Raw genomic sequence first — 19109 nt, forward strand, 5'->3', positions numbered from 1 at the left:
AGAAAACGGCTCAGATAAGTAGCTTCCTCCTATCTAAACACCCACCTGTTATTAATTAATGTGTATGTCTGCTGTCGTTTGACTTTGATCATTGGTTTTGAAAGTTGTGGGCTATTACACATCACACAGATTCCACTGATTCCAGGGCTTAAGTTAAAACACACTGTTTGCTCGTGGTTTAAGAAATGTTTGATGAGCACTGATGAATGTTGTGTAGCAGTTAGGCAATCAATAAGACCAACACATGGCGACATCATTCACATCCAAAACAAACACATGATGAAAGCACTTTCTTAGGTTTTAAGTTATTAATGGCCTATAACAGGATTCTGAAACTTCTTTTGGCTCAGGACTCAAATAAGAGCCAATATACTATATTTGTTAAATCTTCCAATTTATCTTATGTTTACAGACGTTGCACTTTATACAGATTAATATGATTAATCTGTTTTCATTTATATTATACAGATTTAATTTGAATTACAATTAAACACATGAACATCAGAAACAAGCACACAATGATATCCAGGGGTTTGAAGTGAAATCATATCACTTTGTTTTCTGCTTATCCTCAATGTTAATATTACATCAATTCCTAACTATTTTCATACTGAAAATTTCACTAAAGAATGATTAAATACTTTTAGAAACACTAATCTATAGTGATCACTGATGTACAGAGGCGGACAGAGTACACAGCTTAATTACTTGAGTAAAAGTACAGATACCCCTTGCTAAATTTTACTCAAGTACAAGTAAAAGTACTACAGTCAGATGTCTACTTAAGTAAAAGTACTAAAGTACTTGTTTTTAAAAGTACTTGAGTATCAAGAGTACAAGAGTACATTTTCTAAATATTGCATTACTACTGCCACAGTGCTTACATACATTGGTAAACACAGCAAACACTTGAAGCGAAAACTATCATTAACTTGTTCAGAAAATTGAAATAATCTGGCGAGGTGGGGCACAGGTTGGCACATTTCCGGGATGTGATATTTTTTTTCCCAGGATGGTAGGGGAAGACTCATGAATATTCATTAGGGAAGTCATCCCTGATTGGTCTGATGACCTAACCCCACCCCTAAACCTACCCGTCACTGGGGGTCTTATGACCTCCCTAACCCCACCCCTAAACCTACCCGTCACTGGGGGTCTTATGACCTCCATAACCCCGCCCCTAAACCTACCCGTCACTGGGGGTCTTATGACCTCCATAACCCCGCCCCTAAACCTACCCGTCACTGGGGTTAAGACCAATCAGGGATGACTTCCCTAATGAATATTCATCAGTCTTCCCCTACCATCTTGAAAAAAAAAAAATATCGCTCCCGGGATGGACCTGCTGCGTCTTCATCCCTTGTTTCGTCCATGGTTTCGTCTCTTATCTAAATCTGACCATGGAGTTGACTTTGGCGGAAAGCTGAAGGTGATTGCTGATAGGCTGTCCCAATCAGTGGCGCCTGCACAATCCAATCACATTTGAGAGGGAAACAACAAATTGAGGGTTTCCGAGATGTTTCTTTTTTCCTTTTTTTTTAGAAGAAGTAACGGGTACTCACAGTTATGGATAGAAATGTAGTGGAGTAAAGAGTACAATATTTGCCTTTCAAATGTACTTGAGTAAAGTCATGAGTACTCCCCAAAAATGATACTCGAGTAAAGTACAGATCCCTCAAAATTGTACTTAAGTACTGTACTCAAGTAAATGTACTCCGTTACTGTCCGGCTCTGCTGATGTAGCAGTTTATTGTTGACAATACTGATATAATGTATTACTTGTCAACATAATAATAAAATGTTCTAAAAATATATTAATTAGAATTTTATATTCATTCAAACAGTAGAGCATGGCACAAGAAACAACAAGGTTGGGTTTAATTGGCAGAGAATGCATTAAAAAATGGATAAAAAGCATCTGTCAAAATGCATAAATGTAAACATAAATCCTTAAATAATTTGAATAAATATTAACACCATTCAATATGATCATATATATATTTATTTTGATAAAGATGGTGATGTCTTCGGTGCAGAGACTGAAGCTTGATGATCAATGGACGGATCAGCCATCCCAAAGAACACATCCAAATCTACTGAAGCTTGGATCAGATTTCAGTCTTACAATTTTCTTGAGTGGCCTTCAGATTTAAATGTCATTGTAAATATTTGGTGGAATTTGAAGAAAGCAGTGGTTAACGTTAAAACCAAAGATTATCAGTGACCTGGAAGCTTTTTCAAGTGAGGAATTGGGCAAGATTGCAGCAGAGAGGTGACAGAAACTTCCAAGCTCTTACAGGAAGAATTTATAGGAGGTTATAAAGAATAAAAGATTCTGCACAAAATTTACCTTTTGGGTGTTGAATAATTTTGTACATGAATGCTTAGAATCAATTTTATTTTTTTCATCAACTTTACATTCTCAGAATCACTCAAATTTGCATGAATAAACCTTTTATAATAGTTTCCCGATTCCTTTAATTGTTTTCATAAAGTTTTGTTCTCTGCAGCAAAATGTGTTCCAGGCCGAGGGGGTTGAATAATTTTGATTGCAACTATGTATATATACACACACATACACAAACTCACCTCTTCAAGTGTCTTACAGGCATTGAAAGAAATCCAGCTTAGCCGAACTGTAAACTTGACCTCACTTTAACAAGTCAAAGCATGTGGAGTATTTTATTTACAGAAAAGCTTCTACAGTTGCTTTCCTGAAGAAATGCATCTCAGTATTCACTGTAGATCATTAAAACCAGGTGCAATGTTGTTTAATGAAATGATTCAACAGAATATCCGATTCAAAGTATTACATGGAATTGCTCTTTGGAGCGAGAAACGCACACACAACCGAAATGAAACCAAAGCTGTATATCAAATAAATCAACGCAACTCACATCAAACTATTTAAAATGTATTTAATGCATATAATAAGAATAATACTCTCAATAAAAACCAATAAAAATAAAGCACTTCATCAAGAATGATGTTTTAACAGTGTCCCTGTCTTTCCAACACTGAGAAAAACGAATGGAATTCTCCAGAAAAGCACAAGAGGTCAAAGGGTAAGGGCATATTGTCACGCGAATGAATCAAGATTATCTGTTTTCTTTCCTCATTCACTCACAACCCTTTTTCCAATGTATTTCCTACTGCCAAAATATATCACGCTACAATACAGAGGTGACAAATCGTTTAAAACAGACACTTGCGTACAGTGTGCTCAGACAAACACACTCACAAATAAAAGCACCTGAAGGTTTTTTTTTAGTTGAGAAAGTGTTAAAATACTTTCCGCCAAGTAGCTAAAAACGCCATCACTGGAAACCTCAAAATCCAAATGATCCAAAAGACACGTAGAAATTGATCGATACTGAGTTTATGTGTGAAGTTTGTGAGTAATAATGAAAGGAACCGTATGTTGCTTAAATGGTTTTAATCTTATTTTGGCAAATGTGTCAGTCAGGATTTTCTGTTGAGTGTAAGTGATTTCTGGGTAATCTGAGTAAATCCGCAGCGTTCGGTCTGAGCCTCAGAAAAAAAGAAGAAAAAAAAGGGAAAAAAAAGACATTTTTCTTTTTATGGAAGTGCACTCAGATTTTGAAGCTCCTCTTTGGTTTCTGTAAGAACAGAAGATTGTGCAGGTTTAGAGTGTTCTAGAGGGTTTTCTTTTTTTAGTTTATATTGCACTGGAATATAATGGTTGATTGCCACATCCACACATGCTCACACACAAACACAAACAATCACACGAAATGAGAACGGTGCAAAATTACACTGCACAGCGAGAGTGCATTTATCCATAGCCTTTCAGAGGGCTGTTCAGTGCTTTCTTGGGAACTGTCAATCTAATGCATGAATGCCAATCAAATCTGCCATGGAGAGGCTTTGTTGGGGTCATTGCCATGTTAAAAACACAGAAACAACAGCAGGGAGTGTCTATTAAAAAAAATAATGATCCAAACCCTCTCTGTCCATAAAGTAAAAGCCAGTCACGAAAGCTGTAAGAACCAGAAAGAGAGGCATCTCAGCTATTTTGAGCTGTTAAATGCTTTGATCTTTTACGTTGTTTGATCAGTTCTGGCGAGAAAGACCCAGATAAGATCTCCAAGATCATCTCAGTTGAAGGAACGTCAGTGCCCTGAAAACCCTCCACTAAGATGGCTTGTTTAAAGAACGACAGAGCCAATAGGATTATGACAGTTGTGATATTTACAAGAGGAGCTTGATAGCAGAACTGGTGATGACAGTTGAGTGTTTATAAAGACTTGACTCTGTATCCTCACTGGCACAGTTATTGGTTGTTGCTTGTGTTGGTGAGGTTGTCCTGCTCAGGAGAGGGGCTGTTTATACCCAGACTCCTGAGGAGATCTCTGAGATTGGATACAGTCTGCTGCTGCTCTGTCTGTTCCTGCTGGAGAGTCTTTACCTCCGACTGTAGCTCTGACTCTCGATTCATCAGGCCGTCCACACGAGTCTCCAGCCACCTGATCTTAGCGTGGGCAACCTGATGGAAGACGATAATATCAGTCAAATGCAATGTAAAAAAAGAAATAAATAAAATTATAAAAGTAAAAAATATTCAGTAAAAAATATTTTTGCAGGGAAACTATTCACACAACATCTGATGCTAAATTAAAACAGCTGGATAAATAATACTAATGAAAAAATATCCATTCTAATTTGAAATGTTGTTAATGTTGAAAATTAAGATTACATGTGAATAAGCCTGTAATCTATCTAAATGCATATATTAAAAAAGGATTCTGCTTGTGTTAAAATGAGCCACCTGTAGCTCCTCTAGGAGGTCTAAGTTTTGCTGTCGGAGGCTTCCATTGGTCTTCTCCAACTGGGCCACTCGCTGTGATTGGCTGAGAGTGGAGGGACCATCCAAGAGCTCGTCCTGAAGAACATGATACTCCACCTCATAGGCCTGCAGCTGCTTACTGATATCCATCTCAGACACCTACATGGAGACATGTACAAATATACAAGATGAGCATGTCAAAGATGGGCAAGTCAAAGCATGTTTCTTTGTGTGTGTGTCCATGTCAAACTTCAGTTATATGATGAGGGGGGTCTAAATAACTCAATCCAACATCCAAAAACAACTAAATGAAAAAAATACATCCTGTGTATGTTTTCATTTAGTTGTTTTTGTGTATGAGTGTGTGTGCGCGCGTGCACACGCACTCTTCACAACTGCCATTTTAGTGTCTCATAAATTCCTAAAAGTGTAGGGTGCTCATACACACTTCCTTGACATCAAACAGAGACATCTTCAATGAAATTGTTATCCTGGTGATCCTATAATAGAGTCATGTTTATGGCAGTGGAACTACATGCACAAATACTACTTTTTATATTGATATCATTTAAAAAGAGTAGACATTTTAAATATCAAGCAAATAGAAAAATTGTAACATGTTTAAAAAGATTCTCATTCTAGACTGTCCAATAAATTGATTAGATACGATTAAAATTCATCATCAAAATCATCATTTATCATTATCCTACATCACTGTCTACTTGAAAGGAAACGATATTCATTGGATAAAGGTGTACATTTTAGTCTGTTCCTCACACAGCAATCATATGGCTTTGAAAGACGTAATACATAGGTCACATTAACCACTTTTACAGATTTTTCATTTATATGCGTCTACTACTCTAAAATGTATTTACCAATCCCAAGAACTCCCAAAAATGTAAAAATGTGCTTAATTTTCTTGCTGCTATATCTATTCATTGTGAGTGGTTGGGCATCATTTAAAATATTCAAGAGAAAGAAGAGTGCTCTTGGTAATAGTCTTGCATGAAACACTTTTTCATGCAAGAATCATTTGAGACACACACACACACACACACACACACACACACACACACACACACACACACACAGAGCAACACCCATACTTTACTAACTCCATCTATTATTTGTGCAGAGTTCATGATGAAACTAGTACTTATACGAAACCACATTTGAAGATGAACACGGGACACACCCAAGCACGAGTATGCGTTGATTGTGTAGGGAAAGACACATATATTGGTGTCACCACAAAAACACAAAAAGAATCCACACCCAAATGTGCCACTGCCTTGACACTTAGCGAAAGTAATTGTGTATGTGTTAATGTGAGTCGTACGTCTATTTGGAATGCAGGTTAACTCAGACACATATTACCTGATTGATTGTTTTTTCCATTTGCACAAGGCCCAGATTGGGTAAGGTTGTTTTGATGAACTCGACAATTGTCTCTAAATTGTCATGCTGGAGAATCAGAGGCTTGTGGCTACCAAGTAGACTCAAGGCCACCTTGAAGATGACCTCTGATCCCTGAAGGAACAGCATGTCTGGAAGATATAAAATCAATAAATACTGTTCAGTTTACATCAAGGAATCCATTTGAAGGCATCCATGTAATATAATATAATATATGCTCACAACTGAAGTCTATTAGCAGCATGCCTGATAATAAATATATTAGGGACTAGAGCTGCACGATTAATCGTTAAAAGATCGCAATCTCGATTCAACCCCCCACGCGATCTTAATCCTGCATTTCTACGATTCTGCCAATGATATTCGAGATAACGCGCTAGGGGTGGAACGGATCGCACTAGATTTGGTTCGGCACGCATGTGATTCGCGGATTGACTGCTAAATTTAACCATCATAGAGTGAAAGTTCATAATTTGGACGTGTATTGGCTTGCCAATTTACACATTCAAACAATTTTAATCGCGGAAGAAGAACCGAAAACCGGGACTCGCGCGTTATCTGTGCGCACAGCCACACACACTCGAAGCGGAGAGAGAGAGAGAGAGAGAGAGAGAGAGAGAGAGAGAGAGAGAGAGAGAGAGAGAGAGAGAGAGAGAGAGAGAGAGAGAGAGAGCGCGTTTCAGACAGCGCTCGAATGGAGAATTGGTTCCTCTTTCGCGTTTCCTTGAACGGACACATAAACACAAAATTGTCAAAATACCGGTCTCGACATGTATTCTCTCGTTTATGTCATATGTGAACAGCTGTCAGTTTTTTTCGGTCCATGCAGTCGGTCTTAAAGTGACAGCACACACTTAAAATATATATATATATATATATATATATATATATATATATATATATATATATATATATATATATATATATATATATATATACACACACATACTGTTTTCTGTGTCATTGATATAAATAAAACAATAAAATACAGCTTTAACAAAGATTAAACTATATTTAATTTATAAAGTGACAAATAGTGTTATTTTACATTTAGGCTTAATGATCAATTTCTGTACCTTAATATACTGTTAGACTTTGTAAACTTTGTTATTTAGTATTCATCTCTGCTTGTAATTTGTGTATTTGTTCTTATTTTATTACTGTTCACTTGTTTTAAATAATGTGTGAACTTTATCAGTTAGGCTAGTAGTTTTTAATGTAGTAGCTATCGAAAAACTTCAACTGAGCTTTAAGTAATAAATGAAAAGCAAAGTTATTATAAACTTATCTCAATTAAACACTTATCTTAAACTACAGTATGAGATGGTTAAAAACAAAACTGCTCAATCACAAAGTACCAGCGGCCGGACGAAACAAACGTCTATAAAAGCAACGCTATTCAACGCAACACCATACCCAAAAATGTTGATAGTGTTTCTTGCTAAGAATCTTTAATAGGTCTAGCCTGGCGTAATATTTGAATGTTTAATTGTCATTTTTTATTTATTTAAATATTACATTATTTTTGATTACTGCATTTATTTAAATTTGACTGATCTTTAAAATAATAAAGCTTTTCAGAATCGTGAGAGAATCGTGATCTTTATTCCAAGCAAAAAAAAAATCATGATTCTCATTTTAGCCAGAATCGTGCAGCTCTATTAGGGACGCACCAATACCAAAATTATTTATCATTTTGTAAAATAATAATAATAATAATAATAATAATAATAATAATAATAAATAAATAAAAAACGTAAAAAAAAATAGAGAATTGCTAAACAGTTTTATAAAATTATTTGCATTTATAAACTAACTTAAAGTGAGTGTTAAAGGGCAACGGTAAAATAAAACAGAAAATAAGCATATCAAATTAAATATCCAATATGCAGAGGGCAATGTTTTGCCTCAACATCATTCATTAAAATAGTTTAATGCACACCTTGCTGTGGATTATTCCTTGCATATAGGATATTTAATTTACTAATTAGTACTGCCCTGAATACGCTATGTTTATTAGTCCCTTGTTTGCATCTCATGACTACACATCTACACAAAATATACAATATAGTCGTTGATCATCTAGTTAATGACAGTATTAAGAATGTGTATGTGTATGTAAAGTTTTGAATTAGGCCGTTTGTGTAAATTCCATAATTATTTTGTCATGCGGACTATATGTAAACATCTGTTATGTGAAATAGCTTATTAAGAAAAAAAACATCATGCAGTTTTTTTGTACCCTCTTATTTTGTTAAAATGATCAGTGTGTTTAAAAACTAAATATATGAAAACTTATTACCATAACGTTTCATATATAACATTATTTTTATATTACATTTTCCTTTATTACATCCACTTCAATACACGTTTTGCCTAAGACTAGAAAAAAAAAAAAATCTGCAACTGAAAATCTCCAGTGGATTTGTTGAGAGTTGTGCTTTTGCATTGTATGTGTAAGTTAGTGTGAGATGAGTATAAGATGAGAGGTTCCAAGATGGTTCAACTGATTAACCTTGGAAAGAGTCATGCAAGTTTGTGTGTCACAAGGTCAATGATATTCAACCTTATAATCACACCACACACACTGTCACGGAACCGTGGTTAGGCAAAACAAAGTTAGCGCCAGTCGCCATGCATCAGCGATTGTGATTATCATGCATAATTAGCTTCAGCGTTCCCATAGAAGATAAGAGAGATTGCAAAGTAGGATAAAGAGAGGCAATGAAGGCAGCTCTCTAAAAATGATAAATGGAGAAGGCCAGATTGTCAGTTGATGCCTCAGAATAATTTTATTCAGCAACAAATGTATATATAAAAAACTCTTACTAGTAACACTTTACCATTTTTAGACCAGGCGTTCTCAACTCTGGCCCTCAATATCCACTTTTCTGCTGAGTTTTGCCCCAACCCTAATCAAACACACCTGAACAAGTTAATCAAGGTCTTTAGGATTACTAGAAATTTACAGGCAGGATAGATTGATCAAGGTTGAAGCTAAACTCTGCAGGAAAGTGAGAACCCCTGATGTAGACTGTAATTTTACTATAGCAAAACAGTTTTTCACTGTTCTAAAACTATATTTTAGATTTTTTGGAACTTTTGGATTAAATCTCATTTTTCAATCAGCAAATTATACAGTGGGAATAAAAACAAATATACAGTTTTTTTCTGTTCAGATTCCGGTTGCCTTTTCAAATGTAAAGTATCAAAATTCATCATAAAAACTAATTATTACATGGTTAAAACTGTGATAAATGTAAATAGGTAGTTAAATAAATGTTTTAAATGTTGTTGTATTGTTGTTTTAGTTAACAATAAAATAGTGAAAAATCGCAACCGTGATTCCGAACATAAATGCACAATAAGCCGCAAGATTTAAAATATCATCCATGTCTGTAACACAAACAGTGCAGAGCGTGTTATGCAACGAAGTTTAATACTAAGATATATGGGTTTTGAGAAAGTATGTGCAATAGCAGGCACCACTTAAAAGAGACAAGTAACAAAGAAAGCGAAAAACCCAGATGCAAAAATTCTTCCCCAACCTGTAAAACCACCCCGGCACCTGGTGCAAGCTTGCAACATTTCGTTAATATCTCTGCAGTCAGGGTGTGTTTGTGTATATGCAGATATGTGTGTGCCCCTGAATGTATTTGGTAACGACAAAAGAGAGAATGCGCTGTTGTGTACAGTATGTGTTCCACAGAATCCTACGAGACAACAAAAGTATGGCAAACATGCAGGCCATCTTCATAAACACTTCTATGGAAATTGAGAGAATCGCTATCTGACTTGCCTGCTCATATCTCCTAACATGCTTTCGTTTTTACTTCAATAAAAGATGCCTTTTATCTCTGGCTGGTGTGGCTTGGTGGTTAAACATCTGAGCTGGTAACAAAACCCTTAGGATTGTAGGTTGTATGCAATTCATGAACTACAACCATAGTGCCCTTGAGCAAGGAACTCGTCCAAAGGGACTGTCCCTGTTTTTAAATAAATACTTCTGCTAAATGTATAATTGTAAAAAGCACTGTGGTACTGGGTAATCTCAGGAACTCATTTAGACTTGGAAAGTCTGTATTGCGAGTGTGTGTGCGTATGAAAGTGCGAGTGAGGGTGTGTGCATTCACCGAACACTCGCGCCACGAATCCAAGTGGGAAATGTGAGGCAAAGGCAGTGAGGAACCAAGGAGCGGCGTACAGACTGGGGCCGATCTCGTACTGCTCCAGATGAGTGTACAGCTCTCTGTGATAGTCGTGCAACAGACGAGACAGCTGATACATCTGAATCTGAGAAAGAGAGAATACACAAGACAGAAGTCAGCAAGTCCGATTATCATGGATAAAGAGTTCTGGTATACATTAAACTGTGTTATAAAACATATAAGATATAAAACATATCTCTCATCTGATGAACATTAAAAAAAATGTGATGGTTACTTGTGGAGCATCTCTTACAGTTATCTGATCAAATTCTTCTTACGTGCTTAGCTGTGGAATTTTATTTTTATTTTAGTTTGGGGGGGGGGGGGGGGGGGACTTGTATCTGGGCTGTCAAAGTTTATACATTATGCGATTAATTATGTTAAATGTTTATTTGATTTGTGATTTTTAAATGCAGTAAAAATAAATGCAACCCATTACTTAAAAGGAAGTGAACAGAACCATTTAAATTATTATAATAATGAGATCACGCTAAAGTTAAGATTTCATAAATAATCTATCCCATAAACTCTTTAACAAGAGGAATCCTTTTGTACAAAGCCAAACGCAGTAGCAACTTTTTTAGGAAAAGTTATGACTGAAATTGGGTCAATGGGACAATGATCTGTCCTCTATATGGGTTTGTCTCAGCTATGTTCAGACCTAAACTGCATTTCGTTGCCTTGTACCTGTACTTGTGTAATGACAATAAAGTTGAATCTAATCTAATCTAATCTAATATGAAAAACAGAGTGTGAAAACCCATTTGGCTGGACAATCAATATAAATGTCTTAACTGTCATGTTTGATCAATTTAATACATTTCATTAAAAAAAAAACTTTTGAACAGTAGTGTACAAAAACTTGAGTAACATCTAATTGTCTAAGGAATTCACCATTTATCCAATCACAGATCAACTCATTTAAATGCCTACAAGAAAATGTGATTTAAAAAGACTTTATCCTGTCATCATTTATTCGACATGTTGTTACACATCGTCTGACTGACTTTCTTCCATGAAAAATAAAAAGAGACAGAAAAATAATGTACTGCTTGCTACTACTTGGCTGGTCATGTGATTAAACACTGCAGCCACTGTGAAGGAAATAGAGACCAATGATATGTAGAATTAAAGACCGCTGTTATGACTGCAGTCTTCAGCTCATGTGAGTGTACATCATTTTAAACATGTCAAAAAGCACTATTTAGGTGTAAAAAATAAGTGGGAAAAAATACCATTTGATGATATATTTGTTAGCATGTGAATGTTACTGTACCTGCAGTATGATCATATCAGGTCTGTACTGTTTCCGTAGCCCCATGTCGTACATGAGGAATCTGAGCATGTGGAATGCGTCCTCCTCACTCATATGGAGCAGCAACACGCCGGCCACAAAACTCAAGCCCTGGCAGTAACCCACCTCTGGGTCCAGTAGAGAATATGCCTTCAGTAGATTATAGAGGGACAGCTGGCCAGCTCCCAGCTGAGCGCTGAAATACGGATGAGTGGGAAATGTACGTCCTGGGAGAGGAAGAGGAATAATCATTCAAGTATTCGTTTTTTTCAGTGCAGTTTGAGTGAAACAATGCTGCTGCTGTTGTTGATGTTGGCAGCATATGACCCAAAATCATGACAAAATCTCACTTTCTGTTTAAATGTATACAACTGTAGATTTTAACTGTAGTGAAGTTCCAAAAGTTTACTAATTTGCTTTTGGAAATAATGGCATAAGATGAAATAAAAATGGCCATGGCAAATGGTGTCACTCACTTTAATAACACAATAATCTTACTAGATCTTCGACTACCTCGAATGGTTGGAAATGTTTAGAACATGAATTATGCAAGCATCTTGCAATATAGGAATTCGCAGTACTGCATAGAATAAACTGCGTTTATATGATCCCGTCTCCCTAGAAACAATATACATTCCTATAAGATTAGGTGTCTTCCTGTGTTGTAAAGATATACATCTCTCTTTCTTCCTGCTGTCACTGTGCTGAGAGCCAGTGACACCTCCCTTTCTTTGTCTGAGCCTCCCCATTAATCTCTCCATCTTCACATCTGTCTATCTCAGTTAGTGTCTCAACCATTCATTCAGCCTGAGGTTCTGCAGAAGTTGTTCTCTATAATAACTGAAGTACTGATCATTTTGCAAAGAATGGAGACTTTTGTGTAAACTCAAATGACAATTTTTGAAAACATTCCAGGGCAAGAATGAACAAGTTAGTGTGTTTTTAAGACAGAACAGCAGAATAGTTGTTTTTCGGCATGCTAGAGCATAACAGTAAGCAAGCCCAACAATTAACTGTTGAGCTATCTAATCAAATGGACAAGTTTCTATCTTTCTCAAGACATTTCTGAGAGGCAAAACATCTTGAGCAACAGCAAAACACATCCAGTTGACTAGAATAAATCTGATAGACATTCAACAAAGACCTGGATAACTGACGACCTTCAAAGGCAACAAACAACTACAGACTATACAAAAGGTTAACAGTAACTCTGTTCCAAAACCTAGGGAACTGCCTACCAAGACAGCATTTTAAGAGCATTTGACATTATTGAAAACAATAATATCACACATTGTGAAAATTAATAGGGACTTTAAGTGGTTAATTTGATCAAACCATTGCAAAAGTTTGGGGTCAGTAAGATCTTTTGATGTTTTTGAAAGAAGTCTATTATGCTCACCAAGGCTGCATTTATTTGATCAAAAATACAGTAAAATATACAGTACAATAGTATTGCGACTTAAAATAACTGTTTCTATTTTAATACATTTAAAATGTAATTTATTCCTGTGATGGTAAAGCTTCATTTTTAGCATCATTACTCCATCATTACTCCATGATCCTTCATAAATCATTCTGATTTGCTGCTCACAAAACATTTCTTATTATTTGAAGGCCCTCCTTCTTAAGCTGTTATAATAAAAACAAATAAACAAACAAAAACTCAAAAAAAATACCAGTTTAATTATGTACATCTTTATTTTAGCATCTAAATAAAGATTGTTAATATAACTAAATATAAATAATTTAAATAATTGTAAATCTTATTGTGGCCCCACTGTAAGTTTGCAGAGGCCCCTAATGGATACCGGCTCCCTGGTTGAGAACCACTGTTTAAAAAAAAAATACTGCATTGTTAGCATAGCAACATGCTAATGTATAATTCTATCAGAATCAGTTGTGGGCCCAGTCTCCTGTGTGCTTCATGAGAGAAGCATTATTTGTGCATCAAGCACAGTTGTTACCCATCAAAAATGTCCCAAATTGGTCACTTATGAGGTTCCATTTTAGTTAGATGATGCCTATGTAAGCTGTAGGCAGCAATGCAGTTCACTAGGTTTTAGCACAGGCCCATAGTGTTTGTAATACTAACCCAAGTCTATTAGGATGGCATGCTGTTGAGATGTGAGCTGCTTTAGAAGCTCTTTGTAAGGAGCGTTATTGTTAGGAGGTTTGGCGCTGGGCCCCTCCTTCCTCAGCAAATACTGCTCTGAAAGCAACTTCCAGATCTCTCCTCGATGCTGACGAGGAACGCCTGAGAGAGAGAAAAACAGGGCGAAGAGGAGAAAGAGTTTAATTGATGGAGCTTTGAATGTTTACATGCCTTGAGCAGAACACCACAGTTTGTGAGTGTTTTCTTCAGTAATGTGTGATCTCATCTGACATGTAGATGGAAGTCCATTCAATCACTTTAAGAGGACAAAGTCAACATTGACAAGGACTGACGTAAAACGGCAACACGCATCCCCATTCACACGCATCAGAAAATGACATTTACAAACATCACAAATCCAAAAACCAACTACAAGCTTAACACATGGTTCCTCGTGAAAAGTCTGTCCCACTAGCGTGACCAAAAAGAATTGCAAAAACTCGTCATTTTGTCTCCACTGCAGTATATCATACATAAATTAGTATATGATTAATCACTGTGTAAAGAACTACACCAGATCTATCGTGATAGCATAGTAAACTACGAGTAACATTTTTTGTATGTGTAGGTGTACGTGAACATTTAATGTGAATGCCACAGTTCCACTGAACTTGAACAGGGTGTGTGTGTGTGTGTGTGTGTGTGTGTGTGTGTGTGTGTGTGTGTGTGTGTGCGCGCGCGTTAGTGCATGCAAGCTCACCATTCACAATACTGTTCTGCAGCATTGACTCTTTACATTTTATAGTGGTAGAGAAACTACCACTATAAAAAGCTGACTATCAACGAGACAGCTCTTCTATCTATGCAAATCAAACACTCCCGCACATATTTGGCATACACCAAATATGAAAAAAAATAAACTTTTTTTTTTTTTTTTTTCAGGAAAAGTCAATTAAAGGCTTCAAAATAAGAAATGCAGAGTTATCACAATGTACACTTCTCTAAACTGAAAACTGATACATAAACTGTCTAAAACATCATATTACATACTCCTCACTCAATGATCAGTTTTAGTTCAGATAATCCAGGTGTCAAAATATTCATTGAATAGGCTGATGCCAAACCTCAAATCAACTTCAACATTCTTATGTCTCCGTGTGTGTGTGTGTGTGTGTGTGTGTGTGTGTGTGTGTGTGTGTGAATGCATTTTAGTTACCTTGTCCCACAGCTGTGTGGATCTCCTCAGTGTCGAATCTGACCTTTGACCTCCCAGTTGTGCTGAGCATTCTCTCCCAGACCAAAGTGACATCTTTCAGACATGGAGTGATCTCTTCATAGTCCAGCTTCAGTCGTCTGCACTGCAGATCACTCTCTGATGCTGTACACACATCGAGTAAAAAGTTAAGAAACTGAATTATGTGCAGAATAAAGATAGTCGAGTTAAAGAATAGCACATTAACAACGCCATGACACCACTGACCATTTAATTTAATTACTTTTTCAGTACCTTTTATGGACTCTGATGTGATAAACTAAGCTTAAGTCACATTGCCCAAAACCAACAAGAAAATAAATTTGAAACATTTATATCTAAAAACAATAGGATTTGTTGCAATTATGAAATGATTATTTATGAGATACATTACATTTTTATTGCCATAATCAAGCTGTTTATTTCTCCATCAAAAATTACTATAATTAAAAATTGGTTTTACATATTGGTTATCAAACACAAACATATATACTACTGTTTAAAAGTTTGGGGTCTGTAAGATTTTATAATATTTTTGAAGTCTCTTATGCTAAGTCTTTTTGATCTTAATATTTTTTGTTTAAACTGATACTTCAAAAAAAAAAGAGAAATATTTTGCAACATTATACATGTTTTTACTATCACTTTTGATTTAATGAATGAATGAATGAACTTAATGAATGAAAAAAACAAATCTTACTAACTCCATACTTTTGAACATTAACGTCCATATTAAAAGTTTGAACTAGTCGTATAACCCATTGTCATGAAATTCTGCTCCTAGTGCTACACAGAATTGGGAAAAAGTATATATATATAGTGTGAAGTCCATATATGTTATCGTTTACATTTATTCATTTACCAGACGCTTTTATCCAAAGCAACTTACAAAATAAGGAATACAACAACAGTTCATCATATAGAGTCAATAAACACAAGAAGTGCAGGTAATGCAAAGTTTCAGGCATCGTTTAGAATAGTACAAGCTAAAACAGGGAGAGATTAAAGAATAGTTAAAGCACAGTTGAAGATTTTTTTTCAGCGGGATGCAGTCAAGTGCTGCTGGAATTCAGGGATTCTGCGTTCCGGGTAGCGTTGCAAAGATCATTCCACCAGCAAGGAACCTTGTACAAAAACATCCTGGAAAGTGATTTTGTGCCTCTCAATGAAGGTACCACGAGGCGTCGTTGCTCGCTTACTGACCTCAGGCTTCTGGAGGGGGATGTAGATTCATAAGAGCGAGTGGAGGTAGGCGGGTGTTTTGAAGACCAGTCATGCTGCTGCGTTCAGGATCAATTGTAGAGGTTTGGGTTGCACATGATGGAAGTCCAGCCAGAACATTGCAATAGTCCAGCCTAGAAATGACAAGGGCCTGGACCAGAATTTGTGGAGGATGCTCTGTTAGGAAGGGCCTGTTCTTCCTGATGTTGTGCAGTGCAAACCTGCATGATTGTGCTGTCCTTGCAATGTGGTCTTTGATTTGTATCTGTTTTATCGTCGTTTGTTGTTATGTTAATAAAAGCTAGCTGTAGTAAGCCTAGTAAGTCTAATCACACTTATTGCACCAGTGAGAATTCTCATTCAGACACACACACAAACACAGGAAGAGACATAACAGCAAGAAGGGAAATTTCAGGAACAGGAGAATAATACCCTCCCCTCCCCACCCATCCTTACCCATGGGAAAAAAATAAACCATAAAAAAAGAAAGAAAGAAACAGAAATAGAAGTCTCCAAAGTGTCGCACATCAAATGTCTTGTGATTGAGAAGAAACGTGGTAATAAAAACAGGCAAGAAGTAGGGCAGACAATCTTCCCAATACACTCCTTCTGACCCACTTTTATATGCACACACCCTATTCAATAGGTCTGGCTGCTTTCTTTTCAAGCTTCTGTTCTTTCTTTTCAGGTAATAAAGAAGCATGACTGAGCATGGCATGGCAGGACGTGACAATCTGCCAATCATGAACACGCCCAAATCAGAACGCATCTGTGCCAGAAAACTTATTTAACTTTCATGATCATCTCATAACCTGCAGCAGGGACTTCCAGGTAAGGCTGCGCATGGGTGCGCCAGGTTTTGCAGATGTGTGTGTGCTACTATTTATGGAAGATGCTTTTGTGTATGCCGGCTGACTGTAAACCAGACAAATAATCCATCTAACAGCAACCTAAATGCCTAAATGCTTTTAATGCTGAATACCATTAATTGAATAAATCAATAATTGATAATTGATTTCATTTTTGTTAATTGAGTCTGCAAAAGGCATCCTAATGTTAGATGGATTACTTGGCCATTTGTATGCTGAATGAAAGTGTTCACAATGATAAGAGTCACTGCATATGTGTTTGTGTTTTACCTTGTAGTTTCTGATTCTCTTTCTCCATCCGCAGGAGGAGGATCTGTTGAAGAATGGCTTTTCTCCATAACTCTCTTAGCTCCGCCCCACTCGTCTTTCTCCTCTCCTCTGGCACCGCCCCCAGGGTGCTGTCCCCGCCCCCCAATGCCATTCTGCTGCCAACCTCTAAAGCGGATTCTGAAAAATAAAGAAAAATGTAAACAGATTGTCATAAGACAAAAATCAACCTGCATGAACTACCAACGTTTGCCTAGATCAATTTCTAGCTACCAACATCATCTACATGTAACATCTACATAAACTACCAATATCATCATGTCGACGTTTGTCATTATATCATCATTTCATCAGTTAATACCAAAAACAATGAAGATTCTGCATTCTGGTATGCAGTCGGTAAAAGACTGTAAAATGCTACAGTAAAAAGCACAGTCTATGATTATTGGCCATATTTTATGATCAATTATCAGTATTTTTTGTTACTGTGCATGTCTCCAAGTAAATATTATTGCAAGGTATTAAATAAACTGTAATAAAATAAAGACAGACAGAAATTACAAATAAGACAAATAATATGAGAAAAGCTATATAGAAGGATCAAGTTTTCAAGTAAACACTCAAAACATAAGTAATAAAAGGTAAAAAAATAAAATAATACTACTTACATTTAAATATCGGTTAAAAACTTTTTACAGCTGTTTACAATCATTTAAGACAAACATGATTGTGTTTACTTTAATGTCTTGCCAAGACAAGCAATTTCACCTAGAGTAGCTACCAATTCAAAAAAAAAAAAAAAAAGGCAACTGTCATCTCTCTAAATCAACACCTATTTCAATTGCCAACATCACCATCACTTATCACCTATATAAAATCTAAAATCAGAAAAGCATTCATGTATTTTCAAAATTACTCAGATAGGTTAATAAGCCTACACAAAATAAATGTTTAAATTCATGTCTAACTACTAAAACCATGCACAACTAACAGTCACAGTAAGCAGCTCAAAAGGTGATACTAAAAGAACCTGAAAACAGTTTGTAATTCACCAAATTTTAATAAACGGCAGGTGTATTGATAACACAGGTTCTCCTTAAGATTTTGTAGTTTCCCCTCATGTTTGTAAAAAATAACACTTGACAAAAGAGCAAACCACAAAACACACACAGAAAGACAAACTCGCATCACACTCATATACACGAGTCCATGCGTACAGGCAGAGGTGTAAAACGCCACCCAAACTATAGGGTGGATCCGAGACCTCAAAATACCTCTTCTGTTTACAAAGTGAGAAAATGTGAAAAAAAAAAAAAAAAGTACTGTTATTCATGGTATAAACATAATGTGAGATCCCCTTATATAGAGGTGCATATTACAGGGGGAAGAAAAATCAAATCAGTGTTGAAATAAAACGACATTCAGCAACACACTGTACACATGTTTCTTTCATCTCACTCCTGTAATATATGCAACTAGATCTTGTCTAAACCTGCTGTAGTTTAGCTGTCTTCCCACCCAGTAAAAAAAAAAAAAAAAAAAAAAAAAAGATAACTATAGACTGGATTTAAATGTACAGTTCAGACAGCACCAGCAATAAGGCTTATTTGCATAAATACAAATGTTGCAGAAAGGTCTATTGCAGTGTGAAGAGCTTTTAAGGCTCATAAGATTACAGGA

The 19109-nt window shown here is 36.1% G+C and overlaps 1 protein-coding gene across 4 annotated transcripts in view; it reads right to left on the reverse strand.

Annotated features, from left to right (window-relative positions):
- Positions 1-2901: 2901 nt before the first annotated feature.
- Positions 2902-19109, reverse strand: part of tbc1d1 (TBC1 (tre-2/USP6, BUB2, cdc16) domain family, member 1) — a 67461-nt gene continuing 51253 nt past the window's right edge. For all 4 annotated transcript variants that reach the window (XM_082164417.1, XM_082164416.1, XM_082164418.1 and 1 more), the window contains 8 exons: positions 17433-17609; positions 15037-15198; positions 13821-13982; positions 11711-11955; positions 10360-10519; positions 6188-6357; positions 4790-4966; positions 2902-4507 (listed from right to left, as the gene is read on the reverse strand). In XM_082164417.1, the coding sequence (XP_082020543.1) occupies positions 4295-4507; positions 4790-4966; positions 6188-6357; positions 10360-10519; positions 11711-11955; positions 13821-13982; positions 15037-15198; positions 17433-17609 (1466 nt within the window). In that variant the 3' untranslated portion in view covers positions 2902-4294. The remainder of the gene's footprint in view (positions 4508-4789; positions 4967-6187; positions 6358-10359; positions 10520-11710; positions 11956-13820; positions 13983-15036; positions 15199-17432; positions 17610-19109) is intronic.

This window comes from Leuciscus leuciscus (assembly GCF_965113295.1).
Source record: "Leuciscus leuciscus genome assembly, chromosome: 3".
NCBI classification, from domain to species: Eukaryota; Metazoa; Chordata; class Actinopteri; order Cypriniformes; family Leuciscidae; genus Leuciscus; species Leuciscus leuciscus.